Source organism: Cyprinus carpio, chromosome B13 (assembly GCF_018340385.1).
Source record: "Cyprinus carpio isolate SPL01 chromosome B13, ASM1834038v1, whole genome shotgun sequence".
Taxonomy (NCBI): Eukaryota; Metazoa; Chordata; class Actinopteri; order Cypriniformes; family Cyprinidae; genus Cyprinus; species Cyprinus carpio.
In genome coordinates this window covers 21596241-21611509 of record NC_056609.1, presented here as the reverse complement: position 1 = coordinate 21611509, position 15269 = coordinate 21596241, and the positions used below count along the sequence as shown (strand labels likewise).

General features: G+C 41.0%; 2 protein-coding genes across 5 annotated transcripts in view; one reads left to right on the top strand and one right to left on the bottom strand.

Moving 5' to 3' along the window:
- Positions 1–15269, bottom strand: part of macrod2 (mono-ADP ribosylhydrolase 2) — a 502194-nt gene that overhangs the window by 403891 nt on the left and 83034 nt on the right. The gene's annotated exons all lie outside the window — the stretch shown is intronic.
- LOC109101039 (leucine-rich repeat transmembrane protein FLRT3-like) lies at positions 3334–14325 on the top strand. Its single transcript, XM_042737280.1, has 3 exons — positions 3334–3633; positions 9327–10050; positions 11128–14325. The coding sequence occupies exon 3, from the start codon at positions 11156–11158 to the stop codon at positions 13103–13105; it is 1950 nt and encodes a 649-aa protein (XP_042593214.1). The 5' UTR covers positions 3334–3633; positions 9327–10050; positions 11128–11155; the 3' UTR covers positions 13106–14325.

Genomic DNA, 15269 nt, shown 5'->3' with positions numbered 1-15269 from the left:
AAAGAAGAAAGCCGCCTTGTTTTCAACTGTGACGACGAGCGCTTATCAGGATCAACTAAACGCTGGATTTTCAAAAGTATGTGAAATATTTAAAGTTCGCAGCATAGAATCTTTAAAATATGTCAGAGAGTTTTACACACCGGTCTGTTATTGTAGCGACATTTCCACACTCCGCAACGTGATGATGAACGAAACGAACTGTGATTGGTTGTTTGACATGTCGGTCAAATGGCCTCATGGGCAGGCCTTGGCCAATTAAAGCTGCCATGAATTCCAGACCTTCAGCCTGAAGGTCTGGCTACGCGACACTACAATAACTACAAACCAATCAGTAATGTTTGGCATTCATTGTACACTATGAATTTATCAAAAAAATACATTATAGCTCTATAATTAACAAAAAAAAAAAACAATTTGCATAAATTAATTATGATGCATTATTAAATATTCTTTTGTTCTAGGGTTGAGGTTTGGGTTAGTCTATAGTTATGATAATTAGGTTGTCTAAAAACAAATTAAGTCTATGGAATGTCCACAGTCTAGCTAGGTAAATATAAGTATGTGTGTGTGTATGTAAGTGGAGCCGCTGGAGACACTAGAAAAATACTCCACAAATCTCCTGGAGCTGGACAGCATAGCGCTGAGCTCAGGATTGTTTGTTTGAGAGTGGGCCAGGGGGATGAAATATACACTCGAGGTGTAAAGATCAGAATGACAAACCCTTCAACGAGTCTTTGAAAAGTGCGACTTCAGGTATGGCTTTGATTTTGACACACTCACACCGTAAATTCCATTCAAGTGAAGAGCACCATATAAGAAACACGCATCAGAGAATGAAAGGCCAATTTAATGGGACTTATTTGCTTGTCACGCGAAGAATGTACCGTGAACATCCCTGAAAGCAAAGGTCAGACGTTCTTCAGGCATAAAGCCTGAACTAAAAACACTCTTGTTAGCACTTAACCGCATCAAGTGCTTTAATAAACTTAGCTATGCTCGTCTCCACCCCCTAGCTACAACGAACGAGAGAAGGGCAGCGGGAGGAGAAGGGCCTGAGCTCCATCAAAGTCATGTCTGTTGTCAAAACACATTGAGATGGAGGAGATAAAATAAATGGCATCTTTTGGAAAGATGAGGGACGCTCATCCTCCCAAACAACAGATGACCCCAACCAAAGACTCCCCCAACTGTATTGAAATAGTGGTAATCGGACCCTCTTGGGGCCTTCCACTGGGGCCCTTTGTACGTCTAAGAGTCAATCAAGGGCTGATGACAGACAAAGCCTAGTCAGATTTAGGAGAGAAAAATGCCGGAAGGGTCTATCCAGAGGCCGGAGTCGTGATCCGTCCCGAGGCGGGGGGACAGACGGCCTCTGCCCACGATGCCCTGCACTGACCTCTTGTCACATACAACTGTGCCCTGCTTCTCCACCTCTGACCCTAAAAACACGACACCTAGACCTGCTGTAAAAGCCCAGGGTGGATGGGACATTATTCAGCTGCTTAATCCTCCAGTGGCTGCTTGTAAAGCTATACAACAAGACATGGTTTGGAAAGGTGGTAAGTAACCCTCATACTAAATGAAGTTATGCTACAATACTTACCATATAACAATATAAATAGATTTTGAATACATTTACAAAAAAAGTAAAATTAATGAATAATGAATAAATAAATAACTACTCCTAAGTTAATCAATTATATGTAATATACTACATAATAGTGATATTAGATATTAAAAGTATATTTTACACTGTTTTTGTAATTATTAAAAAAAGTAATTTATGACAATTTATATCCATGAAGTCTGATAGTAACTTTTAAAGGAGTACTGTCCCAATAACTGCATTGGTATCACTCCTTATATATTATTAATATATATTTTAGATATTTAAATAAAATTTTCCATCAATTTTTGCCACAGGACAAGACAAGATTAGCACTTTTAACAACCAATCATGGTGGTGCTTGGGAAAGGAACAATGGTAGCTCTCCTTCATGTCAGTCCAAAGCCTCTGCAGTCCAGTAAACAGTCAAGCCACACAGTAGTGAAAGCAGGTCAACCTTATCTATTCTACTGAAGGACACCAGCATTTGGTCACTGACTGACCCACATTCTGTGAGAAACATCAGTTCCTTTATGGGAAAAACAAATGTGTAAAATATCATCAAGTAAAGCAAGCTGGAGGAATTGGATTGCAGTAATTAAAAAATGATGATGCAATAATTTGAGCACATAAAAAGCCACAATGGAGTAGTATATCATCTAGTTTTTAAATGGAAAAAAGCAATCCACAAATGGGATAGTACATCCAAAAATTTTAATTGTCATCACTCAACAAAATGTGATTCCAAACCTGCATGCTTTTACGATTTTTTAAGAATTTACTAGCCACTCTTTTCAATATAACAGATGGTGTGAAAAAAGCCACTTGGAAAGTCCATGGAGAATGGACCACATCATTTACGCTGCTTTTTTGTTATTTTGTAGCTTGACAGACCCAGTCCTTATTTACTTCCATTATATGGGAAAGAGTGGCCTAGAAATTTCCCCTTTTTTGTTCCACAGAAGCATTAAGAGTCATATAATGACATGAGTTTTAGCAAATAATGATTCATATTTTGGGGTAAACTATCTCCTTAACAAATAGTGTAGGAGAACTGTATCTCCTGGCAAAGAGTTTAGGCAGAACACAATAACCACTCATCCATAGGGGTCTGCTGAGGTCAGGAACAGACTCCACTGTACAAAAGTCTTCAAAAGCTCTTTGGAGACAATGACGCACACACAGTCTCTACCGCTGGTTTATGAGGGAGCAAATTCGCCATTTGGAGCCACTTTAATACTTAATAAGCATAATGAGGCTGAACATAACGCCTGACTTCCGAGCTTAAAAATTCATAATGTGCTGTGAAACTTAGATGCCATTAACAGCTCTATCTTACAGACACATACTCATATCACTAAAATAAAGAAAGCTCACTGTTCTGATTCAAATAGGTGCATACCAGTGCTGATAAACTGCTCTGCCTTTTCTCAGCATCTCTAGCATTTAAATTCCATTACTTAATTTTTAGACACATACATAATGCTCATATAAATAAGGCTTCTGGTGGCCTTCAACACAGACACATGAAGTGCCCACTCAAGCTGCCTATTCAAGGCTGCTCAATTCTCATCCTTCTTTCTCTTGCTCCCCCTAGCGTTCACAGTAAATACAGCATGATGGGAGTGAGAGAGAGAAAAAAGAAAAAGAGAGAGAGAGAGGGCGAGAAAGGGGAGGAAGCCATAAGCTCCGCCCCCCAGATGACATCAGTGCTGTGTTGAAGCAGAGCTGGAGGCAGATGTAACCTCACACTTTCAGTGAGCTCCAGGCAGCTGACCAGCTCTGCCGACTTCTCTATCTTGTCTCTTCTGAGCCACAGGAGTGTGTGTGTGTGTATGTGAACAAGTGTGTGTGGAAATAAAAACACACCCTGCTTTTCGCATTGTTGCTACTGAGCCTTTCTGACACAGGGCTCTTTTTTTGGGGATTGAAATCATCTTCCATCGTATTGGATTTATCCTACGGACTGACTTTATGCTTTGAGGATATTCTTTTTGATTTGCCTTTTTGAATTATTGCTTGGGCAGGTAAGTGTATTTTGTTTTGAGTTTCCCCTTATTTTTGGGCTGTTTTTAACCCTTTCCCTTATGCATTTCAGCACTCTGAGGTGATCAAACACCTTCAAAACATGCATTGAGCAAATTTGCATCTATCCCTTACATCCCAGACACTCACAAAGCTCCATGCAGCAGACTTTGCTTCTAAACTTACAGATCCATTGAAAATTATTTGCAATGGGAAAAGTCATTTTATAGAGAATGTGGGCAGACCCTTAGGGATTTGAGGGATATGTAATAGCAATTTGAAGTACAGTAGTCAAGAAATGTAGCAGTAGATAGCCCTTCATTTGGCATTTAGCATTCAGCATGCCTCTCCAAAATAATTTTAAAACAATAATTTGCTTTAAAAAGAAAATTATGGGATAATTTAATAACCTTTATGTTGTTTCAAACCTCTGTGACTTTCTTTCCTGGAACACGAAATGATATGTAAGGGAGAAATGTTAAGGGCTTGCAGCTTCAGTCACCATTTACTTTGAATGCATCTTTTTTTCCATAAGGAATGTGAATGGTGACTGAGGCTGTCAATCTGCCTAACATCTAATTTTACAAAGGATTTTGTTAAGTCGTATAGGTTTGGAACAACTTGGAGATGAGAATACGACCGGATTTTTATTTTTATTTCGGGTGAACTATACCTTTAAGTCTTCATGCCGCTGCGCGCGAATGAACGCACTAGGGACGCTCAACTTACATTTTATTATTACCATCAGCATTGTATATCAGTAAGACTGATATCCAGTCCGTAAATATCGAGTCCTGGTTTAGATAAAAACGCAATGCAGCTAGTATTTTCACCGCGTGTAATCAACAGGAACGCATAAACTTAACATGCTGCGTCTTAAATCTGTTCTAATTTGAGAGGATTTAACGCAAACGAAGCGAGCAGATGAGGATGAGGAATTATTAATAATGCCCAACCTGCGCTCTAGAAGCGTGATGGAAGAGTGATTGGAATAAAGATTTGGGGAATCGAGGATGCGGCGCGTGACATTCCATGTAGCCTACATTGCGCGCGACGCGACTAAACTAGAACTCTCCCATTATCGAAACCGCTCGCAGAGCAGACAGTTTCGTTGATTATGAGGGTTGCGTTCTAATTTGGAATACTAACGAACACTCAAAAGACTACGAGATTGGCGCGCAATAAATGTGCGCCCTGTGCTTTTTCCGTGAGAGAAGTGAGTGTGTGGCGCTGTAAAGAGATCTGAGGCTGTCAGCTGCTTCAGGATTTTCCCATCGAACGAATTTCCCTTCTTTTAAGTAGCCTTCCAAGTTATCTGAAATATAAGCTTTCATATCGGTTTGGCAGAAAATATCAAGATTGAAACAATAGTTTTGTGCTGATAAAGAGCGAGGGACTGTAATATAATAAGAGATAAAGCCTTCAGTCAGAGCTGATTAAATCAGTTTATAAGACTACTATAAAAGAGGATTCACATTAGACAACTATGCAAGAGATTCAAGTCAACAAGACCTCTTTTTGAATCCTTAATGTACTGAGTACAAGTTGTTTTTCCTAGCTTTGAGCTTTATATGTGCAAATGTGTATTCGGATAAGTTCGTTTCTTAGCATGATAATAGCTGAGAACCACAAATGGTCTGTTTTGACTTTGTAAGGAGGGTGATAAAATTAACTAACCCATTGTTCTTTGTTGGATGTGTCAAAGCACTCTGTGGCAGTCTTTTTCGCTTGCATAAACAATTTGTATCAGCAATTTACAAATACTACTCCTCTGTGCTTTAAAAAGACACAAATACCAGTCTCCCTTTAGATAGTAATACACAGGAATGCAAATGAATCGACTTTCTATATTTAAATACAAATATCTAAGCATTCAGTGTATGTTTATTGGCAGCCAAGAGGACAGCACTCTTTGTTTCAAGCCACGAATGAGGAGGCTAAACCCAGTGGTCCGTGGCATTCACTCAGAGTCAACATGAAATGGTCATGTCTTTCAGGCCTTCAGAAAAAAGTCTGTCACCCTTTTGTGGCGAAGACAAAAACAAATAGTTCTCATAGAATCCTCCACTCATGTCGGCAGCCAACCTCTGACCTCAGTGAGGCCGTTCTTCAAAACGTACATTCGAAAAAACAAGCCTAGAAATCATTTTCCTGAAAATGATCTTTTTTATATATTTTAAATATACTGTCTGAATTAAAGGAAGTGCTAACAGAAAAAAGGGCTGCCAGTGTTAGCTTTATTACAGATGCAATTTACCCCCCTTTGGAGTGGAAACAGAAAAGTACAGTGCAGTAAATCAACCCAACCTTTTTTGCCCTTGTCGGGCAACTGCTGCCCCCTGTACCCTAGCAGGGGGTACATATGTGGTAATTAAAGCGCTGATTCGGCCTCCAAGTGTCTGTGTATGTGTGTGTGTGTATCGGACAAGCACAGGCCCGATACAGAAGCACCTACCACCCCCAAGTGGGGAAAACAGTACAGCTGCCACAGACCACTTTCTTTTCAGTGTAGCACAAAAGAAAAAGACCCCCTGTCTCCCCTAGAATCCACTCTCACTGCCTGAACCCCAGCCAGGGACAAACCTGCAGATCATCTGCCCCAAAACCGAACCCATAGGGGAGCCGCTAGCATAATAGCCTGCTCTTAAATTAACATTAAAGCCGTGCCCAAACCCTTCTTCTCGTTTCCAAATATGTAGGCAGAAATGTTTCATCTCTCGAGCCACTAGGCTTGATTTGGCTTCATGGACATAAGATACATGACAAAGAGGCGCATTTAGTTCAAATCCCGCCTGGGGTTCAGAATCTATTATCTATTGAAAACAAGAAAGCTGTTTTTCATAATCATAGCCCAGGACCTACCAATGAAGAAGCAAATTTAATTTCATCCAAAATGTCTTCGTTCATGCACGGGCACTGATCAGATGTGACAGCATTCTGAGGAACTAATAGAAAACATTTCAGAACAGTGTGATGTTTGCCATCTTAAGCATTACCCTAAATTCTCTAAAAATGCAGAAAAAACTCAAATAAAAGCATTGTCATTATAGAAAAGCAAAATATTTGTTTGTATTTAATATTCCAATTTTCAAATATATTAAGATTCAAAAATATTTTCTCTGAACTTCTATGTTGCATAATCACAATAGAATGTGATTTTTTTTCCCCCACCTTAAATGCCTTTTTAACCCATTTCTCAGACCCAACTCTAATGTTCTGAACTCAAGACACTAAACAAGCAAAAGGTAGTTATGGCTGTGGCCATTTTAACCAGGATGCTCGATTGAACATCACTTTGAGCAGAGCAATGGAGCAGAAGCAGGCCCGGCCATTAGAACGATCTCCTAACGGGAAATATGGCCTATTAGAACGATAGTGAGAGGTGCCCGTCACATTCAGTGGCCTTTTCTCTCTGGCTATGAGCAGTGGGTGGGGTAGGGGGCTTGAAGATTTAACAAAATGTGAAAAAGCTAATAATTCTAAGTGAAAGGAGTTCAGTAAAGCAGAAGAACGAAGGCCAGGGCCCTTATGCTTAACTTGTAATGAATAATGGGCCTCTGCCACTTCAGTGAAATCTGAGGAGCCAAGGGAAAAAGAAAGAAAGGATAATGCAGCCAATCCAGCCAGATCAAGGTTTGCATGACCTATTGAGACAGCTAGCACGACAAGCTTTTGGTGAAGCGTTTGAGGTAGATGCCCTCCCTTCTTTTCTGTTTGACCTTTCTGGCCATAACATAATACTGGCCCACATAAATTTCCCAAGACACCTGTGCTTTTATCAAGGTCTCCAGAGTAAGATCTCAGCTGAAATATCATGAAATAAACAGCCACCTTTGAGTGAACCCTGATACTTTCAGTAAAGTATCTTGGCAAAAAAAAAAACCTAAAGGGGCTTGCGTTTTGCCAACTTGCTTTTGCCCGCTCCTGTGCCAGGAAGTGATTTACATTGAGTATAGTACATAAAGCAAGAGCAATTCCATCTTCACATAATTTCGCAGTCTGTTATTTGTCAGACTTCTGGAAAAACGGCTATTTACTTTACACACATAATTCTCCAAATCAGTACATTTCCTCGGAACAGTTGGAAAATTGCACGCCGATTGCTAACCAACCATTCACCATTCCTGCAAGTACGTATTTTCCTCTTCAATTTATCTGGCAATCATGAAGCAAATCTTTCAAAATGTTTCAGGATACAACAAAAAGCAAGCAACTTAGACTATGTCAGGATACTGAAATCTCACTGTCAACCATCACCTGTCCTTAAAGTCGGGTCACAGCTGCTGTTTCCGAGCTCTTGGTAATCTACTAATACAAAAGCATGCACATGGAGCACTTAGGCTCAACAGAAGGATGGGGTGTATTATTAGACCGCGCTGGCGAGACCTGTAATCAAGTTACAGGGCCTTCAATTCCCTAATCTCTCCTTGTCACTCTATACAACAGTTTCAAAGTTGCCTGACATACTCCAGCATGTTCTACAGCAAGGTTACCATCCGCAGGTCAACAGAAGGGTTTCAGGCAAGGGCACAAACTGTGGAGATGTCTGTCAGTTGTAGAAATACATATTCTAAGTCTATGTATCGGGAAAGATGTACTGTGGGAAATTAGAGTATGGTAGGTGCAGCACGGACGTCTCCTTGGGGGCACCAGAGGTGACTTGCATGAGGATCCCATTTGGGTATTCATGAGTCTGCGAAACATAAAAGCGCGTTCATCTCACATGTACATTTTTGAGCAGTGCAAGGGCGTTATGTTGAGGCGCTGTCGGGGCAGCCCGAGGGACCTTTGGTTGCTGCCTGACACCTCAGCAGCAATATGCTTCACTATGACTCTTATTTTTACCTTCAACTTCTGCTTCCAGTGTGTCTTTGAAAGCAAAGCTCGGTGGAGAACGTCACCAGGCGGGAGGGAACAGTCTTCGGCCATTGTCACAGGGCCCAAACCATGGTCGCTTTTCTTATGCAAAGGAATTCTTTTCAGCCATCACCATAGAGAACACTAGAGGGGGGTTGTTAGGGTTAGTGGCAGACAAGGCAGCGAACGTGGTTATCCTGGCAGCACAGACTTAAGGCAAGGAAAAAGAAAGGTTTTTATAAAAATCCACACAACATCTCCACTAATCCAGGTTTCACAAACAGTGTCCACTATCAAAGGACTGCAGCCCAGGGGCTTTTCTCTGTGGTCATTTACCCAGAGGCAAAGAAATCCCCTGATATACAGAAACCCAATAAGCTTAAGGGACTTTCAAATTCCCATCTCAACCACACACCCTTCTTATTTTTCCCTTCCTTCCATCTGATAAGTCAGTGGAGCAATCTACAGGCCGTAACAATCCATAAAAATCCATTGTGGTGTACTTTTTATGTTAGGTGCAAACCTTGAAAAGAGAAGCTAAAAAGCTATCGGTTTACATCAATGTATTGTCGATGGCGACCTGAAAGTGTTCTGTTTGAAGGACAGTGGCCAATTGCAGCTGTCTGCATCGCTGTCTGACTTAATCTCAGCCTTGGCACTATCATCTCAGAATTAAATAAACGCTGCCTAACAGCATATTATGCACAGTCAATAACTCATTCTCAACAAGCCCACGTGCCTTTCCTGGCGTCATGACGTATTCAAATGTCATATGCTGTCAGTAATAAAAGAATTTGCTCTTATTGACTTCTTTTTCTTTTCTTTCTATCCCTGCCAGGAAGTTCAGCATGTGAGAAGGAGTGGGTGTCTGCACATCGGGCACAGGTTCGTGAAACGAGAGCCAGGGAGGCGGAGTGCTACAGCAGCACAGGAGATTCTGCTTTCGAGCCACGAGGCTGGATACTTTATTCATGCTCCTGCCAGGAGTGAGACTACAGGATTCGGGGCTGACTTTGGAGCCTGACTTCAAAACCGAACCGCCCTGGATTTGAGCCCACCATACTGCAGACGGACTGTGGTCTTTACGCCATGATCATACTGCTTCGGGAGAGACGGGAGCAGTTCATTTCTCAAAGTGGACTCTCTGATACGCACAAAAGGGTTTGATTAGGAGTCTCAACTTAAAATAAAAGGATTCTTTTCTCTTTTTTATTTCCTTTCTTTTTGTTTTAGTCCTTCTTTGTGATTAAATTCACTGAAATTGCATGCCTGCACAGGAGAAGGCTGCCTGAGGTCTGTCTGGAAGCGGAGCTGCTTGCTTTATAGGTTTATCTACCATGGCAAAGCCTTTGATTGCATGAACTGTGGACGCTGCAATACAAGACAGGAGGTCAGCGGTACAAATAAGGATCAGTTCAACAAATACCAGCCTGGTCAGGATATAACCAAAGAGACCCCTTGAACAAGACGGACAAACATCTCCTAAAAGAATAGAAAGGAGAGCTTAAAGCCTCATTGGATTTTGGGTGGCAGCAGAGGATTAACTGGCATTTCTAAATCAGGTATGACAAATATGGATGATCTTGCTATGATTAAGTGCCATTTTTTGTAATATTATATATATGCAAAAATGTTAAATTAAAATAAATAGAATATTAAAGAATGTCTTACATAGGCTTCAATTATCTATTATATAATAAAAAGTAAATGAAAAAAAAACTGAATTATTATATATGAAATACATTTTATATACGTAACATTATATATTATATAGACATATAAATGTGTGTATATATATATATATATATATAATATATTATGCACACAGAAACCTTAGAAAAATTAGTTTATATATAGCAATAGAATATATATAACAATAACACATATTAACCGCCATGTCACAACAAATGTAAAAGGTGGGTTTGTAAGTGATAAAGTTTTGGCAGGCATAATTCAGAACGCTCTTCATTTGCTTTCAAGCCTCCAACCGTTTGTAAATTATAACACCCTAAAATCATAAAGTCAGTTTTACAATATTCAATCAACAAGGCCTGACTGTGTTCTGCCACCAGTTTCATCAATGAAAAGCAGCCTTGAAATGCACTGGTTAGCAGCAGAAATGTGTAAAACAACAAGAGTCTGCGATTACATTACACACAGAAAAAGCTAAAATCTCTCACACACAGGCATCTCATTCGAGGAAAGCTAGTGGGTTTAAGGATTTGTTATCTACAGCCACGGCTGATTGGGAATATCCTTACACTTCAATTATACTTGTTTCTGAAACTCTCAGAATCCCTTTTTCTCTTATATTTTTCTCTCCTCTAATCCCTTTTTCCTTTTATCACTACTTTGTATTGTTTTGATATAAAAATGATCTCAAGATTTCATGATCAAGATAAACACCCCAGGCATGTTTCGCTACCATTTGTTTTTTTCATTTGTTCATGTCATTGGAAATGTTAATAGCCTCTTTTCATTAATTCAGCAGCAGAAATAGTGTATTCTTTGTCTTAAATTGAATCATTTACAATGAAAGAGGCGCTGCAGGCACCGTACATAAAACAGCAATTAGAGCAGGACACTGCCTTTTCTTCAGATGGCATAAATTTGACTTTTTCCCTTCTTTTTTCTCCAAGGGCAACGACCACAAGGAGGACATTAGCGATGGCAAGCAATTACAAGTCTTTCTTCGTCTTCTTCATCAGAGCCGGGCTTCTGCTTGGCCTGGCCAATCCATTGGTGACCTCTGCCTCCTGTCCCTCGCAGTGCCGGTGCGATGGGACTTTCATATACTGCAATGACCGGGATTTGACTTCCATCCCTTCGGGCATCCCAGAGGATGCTACAGTACTTTTTCTCCAGAACAACCGCATCAAAAGCGCAGGGATCCCTACGGATCTACGACGGCTGAACAGTGTTGAAAAGATCTACCTGTACTGCAACAATCTGGACGAGTTCCCCACCAACTTGCCGCTGAATGTCAAGGAACTTCATTTGCAGGAGAACAATATCCGGACTATCACCCACGCGTCCCTGGCACAGATTCCCTTCATTGAGGAATTACACCTCGATGACAATTCCGTGTCAGCTGTCAGCATCGAAGAGGGTGCGTTCCGGGACAGCAACCATTTGAGGCTGCTCTTCCTGTCCCGCAACCACCTTAGCACCATACCTTCCGGCCTGCCAATGACTATTGAAGAGCTTCGCTTTGACGACAACCGCATCTCGTCCATCTCTGAGGCATCCCTGCAGGATCTTATAAACCTGAAGCGACTGGTTCTGGATGGCAACCTCCTGAACAACAAGGGCATTGGGGAGATGGCCTTGGTGAATTTAATCAACCTGACTGAGCTCTCGTTGGTACGGAACTCCCTGACTTCCCCACCTGCCAACCTGCCGGGCTCAAGCCTGGAGAAGCTAAATCTTCAAGACAACCACATCAATCACGTGCCAGCAGGTGCCTTTGCTTTTCTGCGACAGCTGTACCGTTTGGATCTGTCAGGCAACAACTTGAGCAGTCTGCCCATGGGGGTATTTGAAGACCTGGATAACCTTACCCAGCTGCTCCTGCGCAACAACCCCTGGTACTGCAACTGCAGGATGAAGTGGGTACGTGACTGGCTGCGCAGTATTCCATCTAGGGTCAACGTGCGTGGCTTCATGTGCCAGGGTCCTGATAAGGTCAAAGGGATGGCCATCAAAGACCTATCCACAGAGCTGTTTGGCTGCTCAGACACCGAGATCCCAACGACATATGAGACCAGCACAGTCTCAAACACTTTGCCACCCTCTCGACCCCAGTGGCCCTCATATGTGACTAAAAAACCTGTGGTTAAGGGTCCAGAGCTGGGAAGAAACTATCGTAGCACGACGCCGTCCAGCCGCAAGATCATCACGATAAGCGTCAAATCCAGTAGCGCAGAGACTGTGCACATATCCTGGAGAGTATCCCAGCCCATGACAGCCCTGAGGCTCAGTTGGCTAAAGCTGGGCCACAGTCCTGCTTTCGGATCTATAACCGAGACCATCGTCCAAGGGGAGAGAACAGAGTACCTGCTCACAGCTCTGGAGCCCGAATCCTCTTATCGGATATGCATGGTTCCCATGGAAACGAGTAACATTTACCTGTCAGATGAGACACCTGTTTGCATAGAGACAGAAACTGGTTCCCTGAAACCATACAATCCCACCACAACCTTGAACAGAGAGCAGGAGAAAGAGCCTTACAAAAATTCCAATCTGCCTTTAGCTGCTATCATCGGAGGGGCGGTGGCCCTTCTGGCTATCATCATGTTGGCCCTGGTGTGCTGGTATGTCCACAGGAACGGTTCCTTATTTTCCAGGAACTGCACGTACAACAAAGGGCGCAGGCGGAAGGATGATTACGCCGAAGCTGGAACAAAGAAGGACAACTCCATCTTGGAGATTAGAGAGACCTCTTTTCAAATGATTCCAATAAATCACATGCCCGTTTCAAAGGAGGAGTTTGTGATACACACAATTTTTCCTCCTAATGGCTTAAGTCTTTACAAGAGCCCGCACAGCGAAAACAGTATCAACAACAGAAGCTACAGAGACAGTGGAATACCAGATTCAGACTACTCTCATTCATGATAGTGTGCGAGGATTACAAAGACGTTTTATTGCAAATGAGTGACTCGGAGACTGCTTGGTCTTTTGAAAAACACTGGATTGAAAAGACTGAGAAAGCATCGTTATGTACATTTGCCATATAATTTATATTTAAGGACGATTTATTAAAAGGAAAAAAGGTTCCGATTGCAGGCCATCACTGAGCTGTCGGTGTATGCTGCCACAAACTGCAATTCTATATTTTAGATATTTGTAGTCATTTGTACTGTACTTCCTTTACTTATGGTTTTAGACCAATTAAAAAAAACTTTGTGCTCTACTGAGATATGATGACTTGTCAACTGTGAAAGTGGGTTTTCATTGCCGTGTTGAACAATCAGATTTTAGAAAACCATGTAGTATAAGCACAGGTCAAAATTATCGCTACGTTGCTGTCTGTGGAAAAAATAAATACAACAAAAAACAAGGCTGGGAGAATATAGGGCATAGGTGATTGATCGAAGAAAATAAAGACACAAGTGTTTTGTTAATTCTAAGGATGACAGGCACAGACTTACTCCGGTGTCACAGAAACCTCTGGGTTTCTTTAGGAATCCTGGTTTGCCCGTTCCAGAACGTTGCCAGCTTTTACATCACTGCAACGATTAAGAAGCAGATATCTATTACTTCCTCTCTGCCCTGGAGAAGGCAGCAACACTGCACAGAATTCTAAATCCTTTGCAAATGAAGCACACAGATCAAATGAAAGGTTACATTGCAGTCAAATCAAAGTGGATGGGCAAAAACACAACACAGAACTCAATATCGCTCATTCAGCAAAGGGAAACAGCATTTACCGTATTCCTCAGTACAGTTAACCACGTCATGTAAACGTTGCCCTCCAAAAAGGAATATTGTGGGCAGAAAAAATATGGCAAGAAACACATTTGGGCTCTTTTCTATTTGAAATATAAAAAGTGTCAACTTTTTTTTTTTTTTTTTTTTTTTTTTCCATATAATTCTTATTTGTATTTTGTGTTATCTAATTCAAGCCACTTTTAAGTTGCCACAGTTAAATTGTTCTTTACAACTGAAGACCAAAGTGCATTGAATGCCCTTTGGCCAGTCTTGTATGTGCCTTGATCCAATGCTTATTGTATTTAGCTTTTTCAAAAAAATAAATCAGTGACTTAACTTTTTTCATACACACTTGAATATGATAGGATATTGGTCATATTGCAAAATAAAAGTGGATAAAACCCCAACTTGATGGTCTCCTTTTCCCCAGTAGTATGATTTCTATTTATTTTTAATCCCTCTAAGCTTTGCATATACCATTCTGGTTCTCAAAAGTGTTCATCTAAAGCATACAGAGGCTTCTTCCTAGTGCCGCATCCGCTTGGGGTTCCAAGTGCTCTTTTGTGTGGTTAAGCCATGTATGACTTATCTGATTGGCCCAAGTGGGAAATATCAGCAAGTACGGCATAGAAGCTAAATGAGGCCGTTGGAGAGATGCAGTGCTGGATTTTGATGTGTCTCACAGCCACAGGGGGAGATGTACAGTACGTATATAATGACTATATAGCATTAGGTTGATGGCACAGTCCAAATCATAGTAGGGATCGCACAGGTGGCTCACATGAGCACATGGGTATGCATCTACAAGACATATATGTGGGCCATGAGTGTGCAAATGCGCACAGATGCATACACATACATGCACACGCCCTGAGATTTAATTACAGTTCAGGGGTGCCTCTAAAAACAGCAAGTCTGATCCAAACCTTAAGTATACTTCAACAGTCCCATGTACTAAATATACCACATCAGCTAGAAATTAAAGTAAACACCCTCTGTGAGCATATGGTTCAGCAAGGGTTCACATATGTGAATGCTGTTGATTTTCCTAACTTGCCTTGTCATTTATTTATGTGGTTTCCTGACTGACGGTATTAGCGAGTTTTAAATGCTGAGTGATGGCTTTGCTAAGTTTCACTCACTTCCTTTCAAATCTGAAGACTTTTTCTTAATTTCAGCCTTTATTTTTGAATTTTTTCTGATAAAGGGTGAATTTGTAATATTGATTTTACCTCTGAAAAGAATGTAAAATGCAGACATATGAAAGTAAACTCTTTGGTATTTAAAAAAGACATTTAAAATGTAATTAATTTCCATAATACTGTATTACAGTATGTATAATCCGATG

Coding starts and splice junctions, on each gene's coding strand:
- LOC109101039 (XM_042737280.1), top strand. CDS start 11,156: ATGGCAAGCAATTACAAGTCTTTCTTCGTCTTCTTCATCAGAGCCGGG.